General features: G+C 36.7%; 1 protein-coding gene across 1 annotated transcript in view; it reads left to right on the top strand.

The window, feature by feature from the left end:
• Positions 1 to 15,524, top strand: part of LOC105231083 (homeobox protein homothorax) — a 320,426-nt gene that overhangs the window by 279,362 nt on the left and 25,540 nt on the right. Inside the window, exon 11 of the mRNA XM_049448510.1 lies at positions 4,849 to 4,997. Within this exon, the coding sequence (XP_049304467.1) occupies positions 4,849 to 4,997 (149 nt within the window). The remainder of the gene's footprint in view (positions 1 to 4,848; positions 4,998 to 15,524) is intronic.

Genomic DNA, 15,524 nt, shown 5'->3' with positions numbered 1-15,524 from the left:
TGGGTGCTACACAATAATTCATACAAATTTTCGGTAATAAATTACAAATAAAAATTAAAAAACACTCAAAAAACCATAAATCGAAACAACGCCACGAAAAGTGTAAAAATGTGATGTGCTCAAGTGGCGGATTATACGCTTTATAGTTTTTATTGCAGCGCGCTTGCTTTTGCGGTTTGCAACATTACATAAAACAAAAAAATTGGGGAAAAAAACAAAGAGAAGAGTAAAGAACAATACATGCACATACAAATAATCACTTTTTACAACTTCATTAAATGTTGTTTATGATGCTCGAAATTGATTATTTCGCCACATTGCTGCCACATTCGCCATACCCAATCGCATGGCGGCACCACAACTGTTGCGCCATGCACTTGTCCGCCACTTGCAGCACTGATGCACTCTGATATATGCACACGTATGTGCATGTGTGTGTGCAGCGTGGTGCTGGCTCTTTGCATGCGCACTTGAATGCGCACAGAATCATCGTAAAATCGTAAAAGCATCAGTGGAAAAGAACATGAAATTGATTAATGCATTTATGGCGGCGCGGCCAATGCAGCAGACATCTGCTTAAGTATGTATAGATATGTAAGCATATATATGTATATAAACATATGTATATATAAATAAATATGTGTGTGCTTTTATTGCCAGGAAGGAAGCTAAGCACATATGCGCTGCGGCATATATGTATGCGACAAACGTCTGCCGCGACAGTTCATGGCGGCTAGGTGGCACTCAGCTGCTTGCCACAAATGCTTGGTATGTACGGTACATGTGTATATCTGTATCCCGATATGTAAATGCAGTTGGTGCCGAAAGTGGAAAAAATCGAAGAAGAAATCAGAACTCAAGTAAAGCTTACAATCCGCGCTTGAGCATCATTACCATTACCATTTCCACTTCCCAGCCCATTTCCATAACTACTTCCACCACACCACACCACTTACAAACACACGTTGCATTTGTTGTATGGCCATCTACTTGTACTTAAACTTGAAAATTAATCTTATGAGCGTGTTGCTTATTGTTATAATAACGATGTGCAAAAGCACTTGTAATGGCTTACGCGCCCTGCCTGCCTGCCTGCTGGCCGCTTAAGCGCTGGAGTGCAACACATGGCACAGGAATGCTGCAACACTACACTCTTTCTATACATTCGTATATATATATATCGATATTTTTACTATGCATAGCTGAGTTTGCCCCTTGCCACATAGTGTTGCATAGCGTCCACTTGAGCAATGAATACATTATTTATGGTTTTGTCGAGTTGATTTTGAAGTAAACTCTGATTTCCTGGCGATTAAAGTGGTTTTTAGTGTTTTGATAGTGAAATCGAAAAATGATGTCTTTATTTCGATTGCAGAATTTTTTTTACGTTCCTTTCTGCTGCAACATGCAAATCCTTGCAGCTAGCTGCAAGTACTTGTGAGTGGGACGATCGTTAAGCAATTGATCGTACAATAAAGATAAACGCAGCAGCAGACAGAGAGCAGTACGACACGAAGAAGGTCTCAATTGCCAATTGAGTTGGATTTTATATGTTAAAAAGTTTTAATTTTTAATAAAAATTTTACTAACTAAATGCTTATAACAGCCTGTGAAGTTGATTACCAAATGCTTGATACTCTCGCAATACTTGGACTAGGTATATTATGGTTAAGCAGTTATTAATATTCACTTGTCACTTGAAAAAAAAAGACGGGTTTTTGCATATTTATCGTATTTAAATGGCAAATGGTTTCCGAGCTATGAGCATATTTTCAAGAATTCGTTAACTTAGTTTAACCGGATTCCCTACATTTTGAACATTTTGAACACATTTTGCTCGATACGCTGCTTTAAGAGTTAGTGAGGGAGTGGCGGAGTTTCTTCTTGAAACTTTCACAAGATTTTTTTTAGACATATTTATCAGTTGGTGATCGAAGGTATATAATTTTTGATAACAATTTCAAATTATTTAAGTTACTTTAAATCTATTTTTTTCTCAAAAATTTTGGAAAACAATTTTTTGTCAGAAACCAAAATTTTGACTAGTCATTCCATCATTAACTGTATTCATCGATGGTCACAATAAATTTTTTGGACTTTTGGATTTGTAATAATTTTAAGCATAATAGTCTTCCACAGCCGCTTAAGCTATTATTTCTTATATGTATATTCCTTTGAATATTCATGCCATTTAAATAAGTGCATCTAATTTCATATTTAATTACATATTTTTCTAATTATACAAACTTAGTTTGCTTTTCTCATCAAGCCGACATTAAGTAAATTTTAGTAATATGCTGCTTAATCTAATCTACCCTTCAGAAATTAGAAATTGGATTTCATTCAAAATTTCTTGTTTACACATGTCCTTTTGTTATCTGTGTGGCGCAACACGCAACAACTTGCCTCATTACAACCATTACAACACAACTCACCAGCTATTAAACTACACATTTTCACATGCAGTGATTCTAAGTAAGCACTACACACACACACATACACTGGCAAACGCACTTACATTGTTGTCGTTGATTGTGTAAATATAGCTGTATAAAGTACCGACATTCACCTGGACGCTTATCACTTCTTTATCTAAGACATGCTGTTGTCAAGAAGCGAGTCAACTCAACCGGAAATTTACCTAACAACCACAGCTTAACTAACTTCCGTACTAATTGTGGCAGGATTTGCGTAGAAAACCGACCAATATACCCACTTACTTACGTGTACTTTCTCGAAGATGCGCACATAAATAACATAATTTCTCAAGATTTCTCAAAATGCATATATCCCTGGAATACAAGAAGCTGTGCTGTTGTTTGCGCTTGCTGTGTACAACGTTATCATGCTGAAGAAAATTTCAAGTTGTTTGTGGCAAGCAAACTACTATTTTACATATCAAACAGTGAAATGATAAACATTAGTGAGACAAAACAATGAGGCGCATTACATGATAACATTGCGCACAAATAATGATTATATATATAAATATGTATGTACATTAAAGTACAGTATGTGCTCAAGTAAGTGCGTTGCATGCTTAGCTGAAATTACCGCCAGAAAATCAGTGGTTAGCTACTGACAGTAATTCGCTTTCAGCTTGTTGATAGTAAGGCTCCACTTACATATATATTTACATATATTTACATATGTATGTGTGAGTGTGTATGTTTGTTGTAAATAAATGTACACGCATAACTAGTTGTCCTCAGGTCAGAGTCAAATGCTACGAAAACCTTGGCGTAGCAAGTCAACAATTTACGGATAGTTAGATAAACTTGGCTGAAAATTAACCAAACACTCATTTAATGCCGAAATTATGCATGGACATTATTATGCGTTGCATTCGGGCATAATGACAAATATTAATTTTCCACAAACAAGCAAACAGCCAGATGAAATGAAGCAAACAGTGTGCTGGAGTTGAGTGCAGGGGCGAGATGAGGCGTGTAGTGTATAGAAAGTGATCGCTTTGCGCTGATATTACAGTTATTTGGCGTAAAGTAGTTGAATTCATATTTTGTTGGTGGAAACACAGTTGAAGTTTGTTAAAGGAATTTTTTTTTAGAAAATTATGTATCGCAAAATTGTTGTAGTGAAAGCTCCTTGAAAGCTTCAGAACTTAAAGAGGAAGAAAGAAATGAAAAAAGGAGATAATGAAACAAATATTAGTTCCAATGTTGCTGAAAAAATAGTTACATTTGGTTCTAAGACGAAAAGTGAAAGCTTCCTGAAAGCTTCTGAAATTAAAGAAAAAGAAATAAATAAAAAAAGAGATAATGAAACAAATATTAGTTCTACTGTTGGTGGGAAAATAGTTACATTTGGTTCCAAGATTAATTTCAGTCGAAAAGTGAAAGCTTCCTGAAAGCTTCTGAAGTTAAAGTAGTTGAATTCATAAGTTGAAGTTTTTTAAAGAGATTTTTTAAGAAAACTATATACCGAAAAATTGTTAGAGTGAAAGCTGCCCGAAAGCTTCGGAAATTAAAAGCAGCAGTTCGTTAAGATATATGCACAAAAAAAGATTTAAGGCCAATTTTAGTTCTAATGTTGATGGAAAAATATTTATAGCTAGTTCCAAGATTGACTGCAGTCAAAAAATTGTAGGGGTGAAAGTTTTATGAAAGCCTCTCACATCAAATGTACAATGCTTTTCAGTAACAAAAAAAGAATGTAGGAATTAAAGATATTTTCTTTACAAAAATATTCAAAGGGATTTCATTGTTTTTCAAGCTGAAAAAATAATGATTTATCACTCTCCATATTTTCAAAAAATTCCCACTTTTTATCAATGATTCGTCGTAAATAACGAAAATGATGTAATTAAGAAAACAAAATGTGTAAACTTTCAGAAAGCTTTCACTATGTTTGTTGAGTGAAAAAAAAATTTTTTGGAAAGCTTTCCCCTTAAAAATGTATTGAGTGAAAGCTCTGGTCTTAATTACAAATTAACTTTAATTTTTTTTTTAATATATACAACTATATTCTCCATTTCCTTCTCAAAAGTAAAAAAGTAATAAACATTCACTGGCGTGAAAGAGAACACTGGAGTGTGAAAGCCACAAATTCTTGCTGAGGAGTTATGCTTTACATGTGTAAGCTTTTTTTTAGCGAAATAGCGGAAGCTATTAAATACAGTGTGAAAGCTTTATAACTTAAAAATCAACTCCCGCATAATAAATTGTATACAAAATAATATATTAACAATTTCAGCGGAAAGAAACGAAATTAATTCAAACATTTTTGGTAAAATGTATAAATTATAACAACAAAAAATAAAATGAAAATTATTATTCTTTTATAGCTTCATGCATATTAATATATATTTTTCCACTTTTGATTTTCCAGGTGACGCCAGCAATGCCAGCATAGGCAGCGGCGAGGGCACAGGCGAAGAGGATGACGATGCGAATGGTAAAAAGAACCAAAAGAAACGTGGCATTTTCCCAAAAGTAGCAACAAATATCTTAAGAGCGTGGCTGTTTCAGCATTTAACGGTGAGTGGGCGTGCAAAACTATAAAAAAGATAACTATCTAATATTGTTGTATATAATTTTTTAAGAAATTTTTAAGACAGTTTTATTAAGTTACTTTTTAGAAATGTAAAATAAATCATTTCTGCCTAAATCAATGCCGTCGCTGTTAGGTATATACTGTGTAATAATTTTTTGGTTGTAAATCTGCATAATTTTTTCATGCTTTTCATTGAAAATAAAAATCTATTTTCTTCTATAGTCTTGTTTATTTGAAATTGTACCAGCAATTTTTCTGTTTACACAAAACATTGAAGATTTATAGTTGTACGTTTATAAATCAAAAAGATTTGTACTATTTTATGTAATTCTTGGCTGCGGCTTGGCAAGTATGAATTATGCCAGCGGATGTTTGAGTTGTGCTGCCAAGTGTTGAGCGGAAAGTCAAATAACTAAAGAATTATAGCGGCGAACAATTGCCAATAAAATGGTTTTTGGTTAGGTGAAAATGCATTTATCTCACACATATATAATACATCACGAAATTATGTGAATATTTTAGCTCATCTTATGTATTTATTTTAAGCGAACGCTTATAAATCTATGCTTAATTGCCTGTCCACTAGTTTCACAAAGTTGTAAAATTACAACTATTTTTTATTGCCGTGAGTTTTCAAGTTGTTGGCTATATTTTGCTGCCAGAAACTTACTATTTTTGCTAGAAAATTCACAAAAATATTTGCATTATGCCAGAAAACAACACATTTTATATAAAATTCACGCTGACCCTTCAAATATGACCTCTTGTTAATTACACGCTTATCTTGCAACAATATCATCTAAATTAGAATGACTGCAGTATGTAATTCATGGTGACGCTCCATGGGTTGGACTACAATCGGGCAAGATTGCAATAATAAACAAAAAAAACATTAATTTTTGTTGCAATTATAATACCCTTCACAAACAAAAATATTTTTTATATACGAAAAATTGATTTAGATATGTCAGTTTCCACTGCAGATATGTGATATAGTGGTCCAATCTAAAAAATATTTTCAGAGATCGTATATTGTCAAATTTAATTAAGATATCTCGTCAATGAAAGCAGTTTTCGATACAAGAACTTGATTTCGATCGTACAGTTTGTATGACAGCTATGTGCTATAGTGGTCCGATCTGCACAATTTCTTCAAATACTGTACGGTTCTCTTAGACTTTAATCCATGTCGAATTTTGTGAAGATATCTTGCCAAATAAAAAAGTCTTCCATACAAAAACTTGATTTTGAGTGTTCAGTTTTTATGGCAGCTGTAAGATATAGTGGTTCGATATTGACGGTTTTGACAAATGTGCAGATTCTTGATGAGAAAAGATCATGGGTAAAACTTCAGATCGAAATCTCGAAAACTGAGTGTCTAGTTAGCGTACATATAGACAGTTAGACAAGTGGGGATTGCTAATGGACTCAGCTTGTCACGTTGAGCTCCTATTGGTTTGAGGTGAAAAATTAAATAACGGATATAACGGATCTTATGTTAACTGTACAGGAGCTACTATAAAAAACTTAAACGACCATTTGTAGCATAGAAATCATGAAATAATTCCAAAACTGTTTGATATTACTAGTCTTCTTTGCTAGCGAATAACTGCTATGTGAGCAAGTAATATTTCCACAAGCCTATTTAGTATCTGTCGATATGCAATTTTTTCATTTATTCACCTGCTTATAAAAATATACAAATATATATAAGCACAGACATATAATATGTACATACATACTTAAGTATATACCGCAGCGACTATCATCATATCCACATGCAGTAGATAAGAATCTTTGCGCCGTTGCGTTTCCATTTTTTCACCTACTCCACGTCGCTGTGATACCTGAAACTAGTAGCTTCGGCTTTGGGTATTGTGTAGTTGTTGTTGTTGTCTCCACCGCTTGTTATTAAAAGCTACTGCCATTGTTATTAAACAAGCTGATATCAGAGTTTTATTATTGTTATTATGACCACTACAGTTGCAGCTAACGGGTTGCCATACTTACGCACCGCCGCACAAACATACATAAACACATGCCTTTAACGTATGTATGTATAGTATGTATGTATGCATGTATGTTTGTACATACATATGTACATACTTGTATGTCGCTCACCTTATTTGCTTATTTCCCATTTTTATTTCATATTATTATTTATTTACACTATCGCGCACACATACATACACACACGCATTGATATCTCAAAGTCTGTGCCGTGTATCTAAGTATGAGCAGTCATTCTGCGTATGTATGCATAACTAGCACACGCAGCCGTAAGTGATTTCATATCACTCTTTCCGCACTGCGGCTCTCCCACTACACACACACATACATCAAAACAAACACACAACATTTTTTCCGTGTTTTTTTGTTGTTGCTGCTCATAAATGCGATTAAAAATATTTATTCATTTGTTTTTGTTTTTTTTTCGCCGCGCTATACTCAGCAAATACGCACACACACACACGTGCATATGTACGTATAAATATCTACCAACAATTAAATGCTTGGTAAGCAGCCGTGGCGCCCATTGGAGCGCTCTCACTCCCATCACTGTTCGGTAGGTGGAGTGATATTTTATAGTGCATGCATTTTGTTGTTGCGCCACGCACACACAACCAATGCGCATGAATGTTGTTGCTGTTGTTACTATTGTTGCACAGTAGCCAGTACGGCTGCCATTGGTTGAAATGTGTTGCGCTGTTTTACTATTGCTATTGTTGTTGGCGCTTGCCTTAGCTACTGTGGCTGCTGTCTAGCTGTGTTTATTGTTGGTTTTGTAGCTTTTCTGTGTTTTTTCTGCTCTCTATAATAGCTACTGGTGTTGTTACTAGTTATTTTGTTGCTGTTATTGTTATTGCACGGTGACGCCGCCTGACAATTTACTAGCTGGTGTAAAGTTTACGTTGGCGTGCGCAAAATTAAGTATGGCCGCCATCCGTTTCGACACATCTCGCTGCTGATATGTATGCATATATACGAGTATATGTACTTGTATGTATCAAGATACTTATGTATATTATATAGTTGTCGACTTGAAGGTGAGGGGTACGCTTGCGATCGAGCAGGTGGGCGTTCGAGCGATCAGTTTAGGTATGGGGAGGTACTTGGCTAAGTGAGATTGTGTAATAATTTTTGGGATTAACAAGCGAAATGGCACAATTTTATTTATAAAATAACTGTATAGCTGCAGTAAAAATAAAATCAAAAGTATTTTTTAATTAACCAGCGCAAATTCAGTGATGACATTTTGGCGAAAAAGGCTATTTATGGTATATAAATATAATGTATTTTTTTTTTTTTTTGAACAATTTGTGTAAAGTTAACGCAAAAATTCTGTTATATTTCTTATTTATATATAAAGAGCAGTTTCTTCTGCTAAAACTGCGTAAATTTATATTTTATGGAAATTTTTTGCCTATACTAGACTTAACTAGACACTTATGTATATCTAAAGCTCAGACTTAAAAATACCTTTATAGACTGGAAAACTCATATTTTTGTTGATCCCTTCGAAATCTTTGAAATGTCGCACCATGTAAGCCACCGTCGAGAGCCTTATTGATATTTACAAAGTAGCTTTTTCCCTTAACTAACACTTTGAAGACATGACTTCAATCTCCTTAAAGCACCAGTTCATTCTAGAGTTCCAAGAAATGGCCTAAATTTTACAATTTCTTTAGGAAGTATGAAAAAAGGTACCAAAACCTCACATTCAAACTTTATGAAACTTGTATTTGCGCATATAAAGCTTTTATATAGACATTTCTTTACAAAATGCCGGCTACAAGCACAATTTTCGGAAGCCTGTTTCAAGAGGGTCTAGGAAAGTATATGCGCAAAATTTTAGAGTGATATCTCAAAACTAAGGAACTACTTCGCGTATATACACACGGAAACACAGCTGGTCATGGCTACATATATCAACTTAGCTCATTAAGCTGTTTATTTATATAAATATTTTATAGGGACTGCAATGTTTCTTTGTGTGTTGTTGAAATTCGTGGCAAACTTAAGACTGTTCAGGGTATAAACATTTTACGTAGTTTACTTGATCATGTTGCTAATCGAAGAGACAGGTGAGACTGGAAGTGAATACCTGCAAACGTTTCTCAATACAAAGGTCGTCCGGATTGGGACACCGTTCAATTTCAAGAAAAACAAGCTAAAACAAGCTTCTTGCGCTCAAGTCGTGCGAACCAAACTTTTTAACAGTACAGCGGATGCTACAGGGGAAAAGTTTTTATGTCAAAACTCTGCCAGTACAATAAAATGTATAGAAAAATAAAGTGTAGTTTAAGCCAAAAAAATAGTTTAATAATCCCTGATTTCCCGAAATTTTCAAATTAACTTTTCCCAGAGTAACTTACAACAATAAGCATCAACCATGCAGAAACGCTTTAACTTCAAACGTCAAACTATTCAACCTCAACTACGCACATTACAACAACTATTTGCAAAAACCGTCACAGCTTTGACATGGCAATAAATCAAATCGACTTGCTAGAATATAATGTAAGATCTGCGGAAAAATTGCAAATCCACTCAACTCGGCAGTCAATTGAACAAAAGCATCCCCCATTACATGTAGTTGGCAAGAAATTCAATTTAAAATCTATGCACACACACACATCAAATATGTATAAAATATTTTAACTAAATCCTCCACAAAGCGGCACTTTAGTCAATGTGCTAGCGAAAAAGGAAATTCATTGAGCTATTGAATGATGTCGATGAATGGCAAGTGAGCAAAATGTGAGGCGCAACAGAGACAATTTCACTTAACAGCGCACATTTATATAAACAATACATACATACATACATATGTATATACCTTGCAACGGCAAATAAATGCGTAACTAAAACGCAAATGATAAAAAGTGCGTGGCAATTGGCAGTTGCAAGTGTATGCGTCAACAAAAACAAAAAGCAAGAATCGGCTAAAACAATTTTCTTAATGCTACTGCAAATCGGCGCTAATAGCATTAAGGGTAATAGCTCAAAACGGGCGCTAGGTAGCGCAACAACAACAAATATGCTTGAAACGCGCTCTCTGTATGTGCAACGTGTTGTGTGCGGCGCTGTTGCGTACGCAAAAGTAAACATGAGCGATGCGCTGATTTAAACGGCAATTCATCACTGTCGTCAGACACATCCTCGCCAGCGTCTGCGTCCTTTTCTCGTTTAATGCTGAAATGCATTAGCTTTTGGGCGGGGGCGGCTATTAAGATGGGGTGCTGATAGTGCGGCAATGGAAAACATTTTAGCAGGCTATTATATAAACAAATATACCAATCTATAGATATATACATATGTATATATATATATATTCATAGTTTATGTGCGTATTTTTAATGTTTTCGCCAACGGCCTGCAGGTCAATTACATTTGGCCGAAATAAAACTCATTTCCGTTTACTAAATTTGTTGTTGTTGCTTTCTTGTAAATTGAAGTTTGCTGCAGAAATAAGTATGTTTGCGCTTCGGCCACTTTTTTGCGCATATTGATCTATGGCTGACCACAAAAAGTTCACCGATATGCCAAACCTGCTGCGTATAGCCGCACCGCCGCAGCATCTACTCACTAACGGCGATTTTCATGTTTTTCCATTTCAATGAGTTTTTTTTTTCTTTGTGGCGCTCACGGTCATCTTCATTTTCCTGTTTTTCTTGCTTGTTGCCAAAACTGTAATGGCTTTTTCAAAACAATATTACGAAATACCATTAAGATTGCTATCAATATCTCATATAGCAAATGCAGCAAGTATATACATATATGTACACATGTGTGTATGTATACGTGTATATGTGCATACCAAGCACGCTTCAAGTATACCTTTTTACCGTTCGATAAGCAGTGGTGAACTTAAAAATTAACTTAAACCACATTTTGGTCAATTTCGGTAAGCTACCGCCACTTCCTTGCCGCGCCCATAACCACACTAGCTTAGTACGTCTAATGTCCTTTTTGCTGCTCAGCGTTCATTGCGGTCAGCGTCATATCGCCAGCAGGAAATCTTCGAAAAAATAAATGCATTTGCAGTCACTAGTGTAATGAGCTTTCTTTAGCACCGACATGTGGCAAGAGGAAGCAGCAAGTGAATAAAATAAAATTTGATAGTTTCGTTTGTCGCCGCCAGTACACACATACACACCAAGTAATGCATTTAATATGTGCGGAGTGTATGCTTGACCGGCAATTGACCAAAACTACCGAAGAAAAAGTGAATTGGTAAACATTGCCGAAATCAAAGCTTATCTAAATTGCTAACCACAGGCACACGCACATACACACAGGACAGCCTTTGCATATTGGATTTGGGCAAATGAGACATATTTGTTGGTGAAAAGGCAAATTCCGAAAATTATCGAACTTAAGCAGTTTGCATTTGCCGCTCAAAGGTGGTCGCACGGCAAGAAAAAGGCAAGCAAATATAAATATTAACCCTTTCTGATTACAAATGATCATAAAAAACATATAAACCTGCAGATAAAACTCCAACTAAACATAGCTTTGGATCCCTGCTTGCCACAACTCCTTTAAAGGGTCATTCTGCAATTGCTTACAACTATTTTGTATGCTTCCTGCTTACGTCGCTGCTTAACCTAGCTTTGCGCGCTGCGTACACAAAATGGGGCATAACAAATTTGTTTATATCGGAAGTGTCATTTAGAGGTCCGGTCAGCATTCGTAAAAGCCATTAAGCGTATATAGTAGATTTCAATAGCATACGCAAGCCATTCGTAAGCATTCAAAAGCGATTTGTGCACATTCAAAAGTTATTTGAAGTCACTTGACCGCCACGACTGCTTACTTACTGTGTGCCAGTTGGTGGAGTTTCATAGTTTGCTAGCATGTAATTTAGTTTGATGGCCCAGTAGTCTTAGAAACTTTTACTCAAACGGGGTCTACGAAGGTCACAAAAAGTGTTTTTGCGTTTAGCTTCACTTTTTTATAGTTTTCACATTTAACGGGTGTTAGGCTTTAAAGTCAGTATGGATAAACCAAAAGGAAAAGTGATGCGATAAGGCACAGTTTGTGAGCTTTTATGAAAGCGTAGATTACAAGTTTTCGTGAAAGCACGCTGAAACCTCACAAGGAGTGGAAGAAAACATTTTATATGCTGAGGAAAGCTTATTTATTTGCAAAAAATTGTGAAAATTATGTGATAAAGCGCAGGTTGAAAGCTTTTTGTGAAAGTGCAGTGAAAGCTTTCATTAGAAGCTATTAAGGAGTTAGAGAGTAGTTATTTCATGCTAAGAATAGTCGCATACATTTGCTAAAAAATTGAAGTTGAGGTGATTAAGAGCTTTGATGAAAGCGTAGTTAGTGAGCTTTTATGGAATTACAGTAAAAACACTTATTAAATTGGGCTTAGCAAAACTTTCTCTGAATAAAACGTCATTTATTTGCTTAAACAAGTTAAGAGATAAGCGTTTTTGTGAAAGCGAAGTAAAAGCTATTATTAATTTAGAGACATAGTATGAGCACTTTGATGAAATCACAGCAAAAGCTAGATATTATTCAGCTGGAATGAAAAAAAAAAATTTACGAAGAAAATGCCATTTATTTGCTTGAGGAAGTTTTGTTGGAAAAGCTTTAGTGAAAGCTTTTACACAGTTTAAGAGAAAACATACTAAAAAATCATGACATTTTCCGTAGTAATAAAAGTTGCACGATCAGGAGGAGATTTGGAGCTTTTTTGAATAAGCACAATGAAAGCTATTGCTTAGTTGAAGAAAAAGTTTACAGTTTGCACTTAGTACTTGAAATTTAAAGTTTTGGTGCTAGAAGCTGGACCAGCTTTGCAGCTATACATAGGAGACTCGACAATAGTAATTATTTGGTCTTGAAAGAAACCTGAAATCGAGTATCGGGTAGTTCATTTAAAAAAATTTAATGTTAAACTAAGAAATAATCAGATTTCGTGCTTTTAAGTAATTTATGAAATCAAAGTAAATTTTTTTTCTCTTTGCTTTCTTTTCGGGAATTAAAAATGTCTTCTTTAAAAATCTATACCTTTTTTTAATAATCCGGCACCTTTATAAAAAATCCCCAAGCATTATTATGCATTTGGCGTATGTGTCATTACCATCACAGCCATATGCCAAATGCCATATCCAACGCCAACGACCGATCGACCATTTTGTGTCCGCATTGCGACACCTCGAAGCGTTAAACAAGCGCCCAAATGGCTAAAACAGCACACACACACATGCAAACACATAAGAAACAACGTGTTTGGACGCCAGACAACCTCGTGGCTATATTAAGTGTCGATAATTAACCGTTTAGTTGCCAATTAAAATGTAAAAGAAAAAGCAAAAACACACACACATACATACATTTGCCGCTTTGGCAAGTTGGCAAGGTGCGAATTGTGTATGGCAGCAACGGCGACGGCCTACGTCAAAAAGTTGATGAAAATGCCAAGCGAGCGACCAAGCAATCAGTCCACCAAACAACCAAGCAACCAAACAGCCAGCGAACCAATCAACCAAAGGGTCGCGACGCGTCGCGTCGTCTAAATTGCGAGGCACGAAATAGTCAAGTCACTCTGTCAGTCAGCCATACGGCCAGCGCAGCTAGCTGTGCAACATGCAGTCAGCCAACCACGTACGCGTCCAACGCAAAATGTGAGAAAACATCAAAACTGACATGCGTCGTCTCCGTCTTCGACAGGCGGCCAAATGTGGATGGCTGGATGGTTGGCTGGCTGGCTGTCTGCCTCATTGCTTGCCAGTGCAAATGGCAACACAAAAACAACAGCAACAACAATAAATATACAAACCGCGCCAACAAACATTCGTCATGAAGTAAACCAGTCTGCAGCGCGCACGGCGTATACGGCGCGGCAGGAAAGCGCGCGGTCGCGAAGGAGTTGCAAGCACCACTGACACAGCGCTAATGAGTGCTTATGACGAATGTGGAAATATGCATGCGCGCTGGCAAGGGTTAAGACGCAGTGGCAGCAACAAAACCAAGAAAAAAAATCAATATGGAAATAAAAATATGGCAAGAGAAATATGGAAAAAGCAAGTGGCGCAAAAATGAGTACAAACAAGTACGACTACATGTGTACACATGCAGACAGCCAGCCAGTCAGCCAACCAACCAAATGGATTGACTCAGGTCCGGTTGCTGATGGCTGATGGCGGCCGATGGCGCGGTTGGCATGTGAATGAAATGGTGCAAAAGGAATGCCAAAGTGGAAGTGCCGGTTGCCATAATTATGGCAGTAGCTATGTCGCTGATGACGGCCTAGCTGTATTAATATGTTGTTGTAAATGCGTTTTTTTCTGGTGTTGCAGTTGTTGTTGTTGCATATGCACTTTGTTTACATTTGCGGGACAGGCTGTTTTGCTGCGCCGTGTTTATTGTATTTGCAATTGCCGTTAATGTTATTGTTAGTGTTTTAGTTAGCGCTGCTGCAACATGTCATTTACATACAGATATGCTGCGCGTTGCGCGTCTTGCATGCAAAAGCGGTGCATTATTTGCTCCACCTTCACTGCAACAAACGCGCCATAATTTGCCGTTGCCACCGCCGCGTCGCAAAACGTGTGTCTGCATTATGTCCGCTTCGACCAACCCACTCTTCTTTTCCAACGCCACAGCTGTGAGTTGCCAGCTACACAGCTACACGTGTTTGTCTGAAATTAAACAATTCGTTGTTGTAAATATGCTTGCAACACAAACTTACATGCGTATGTGCGCGCTCAAGTGTGGCTGCCACAAACAGTCACCCGCGCGCCCCTCCAGCAAGCGCTGGGTGTTGTGTGGGTTGCGCGGTGTTTGCCCAAACCTGCCAGCCGCCGCGACATATTTGAGCAGCGCGCATATGGCATATGTGTTGCATATTTGCTGCATATTTAAGAAACGTCAGCAACAAATTTTGCGATGGTAATCTTAAATGACTTCATGCGCTGCCCAAAATGTATGTGTGGAAAACCGCAACTTTATTTATTCGTAAGTATTTGTCTGCGCGCCGAAATTGAAATAGATTAAAAACTAACTTTATTATTGCAATTGTTGTTCTAATTGTATTGTTGTTGTTACAAAAATTTGTAAGTTAGTACGTAGCGCGCTGACACCACTCCTTTGCTGCTTCTTTAAGGTTGTTGTTGTAGCGCGCGCTGGCTTTGTATGCGGCGCGTCAGACATTATGCGCTTGAGGGCGGCTGTATTGAAGGCTGCGCGACACCAATGCAAATTCGTTTCATAATGGCTGCCTTGCTTTGTCTTAAAGACCGCCTTAAATGCAAATTATACGCACGTTGCCGGCGTAATATAAAGCGTGTGCAGCCATTCGATGTAGATGGCGCAGCGCGAAACTGGAATGGCAAAATTATATAGTTGGCGGATATAGAAAAGCAAATGAATTTAATGTGTGACGCGTTAACTGCAATATATATATGTATATATATATATTTCAATAATTAGTAATTTAGTTAATAACACTTGAAGCTTCGTCCGATTTATACCAGACTAGCGCACCTATTCTT

This window comes from Bactrocera dorsalis, chromosome 2, assembly GCF_023373825.1.
Source record: "Bactrocera dorsalis isolate Fly_Bdor chromosome 2, ASM2337382v1, whole genome shotgun sequence".
In the NCBI taxonomy this organism is placed as follows: domain Eukaryota; kingdom Metazoa; phylum Arthropoda; class Insecta; order Diptera; family Tephritidae; genus Bactrocera; species Bactrocera dorsalis.
Note: the sequence above shows the minus strand (reverse complement) of the source record. Positions and strands in the feature narration are given on the sequence as shown.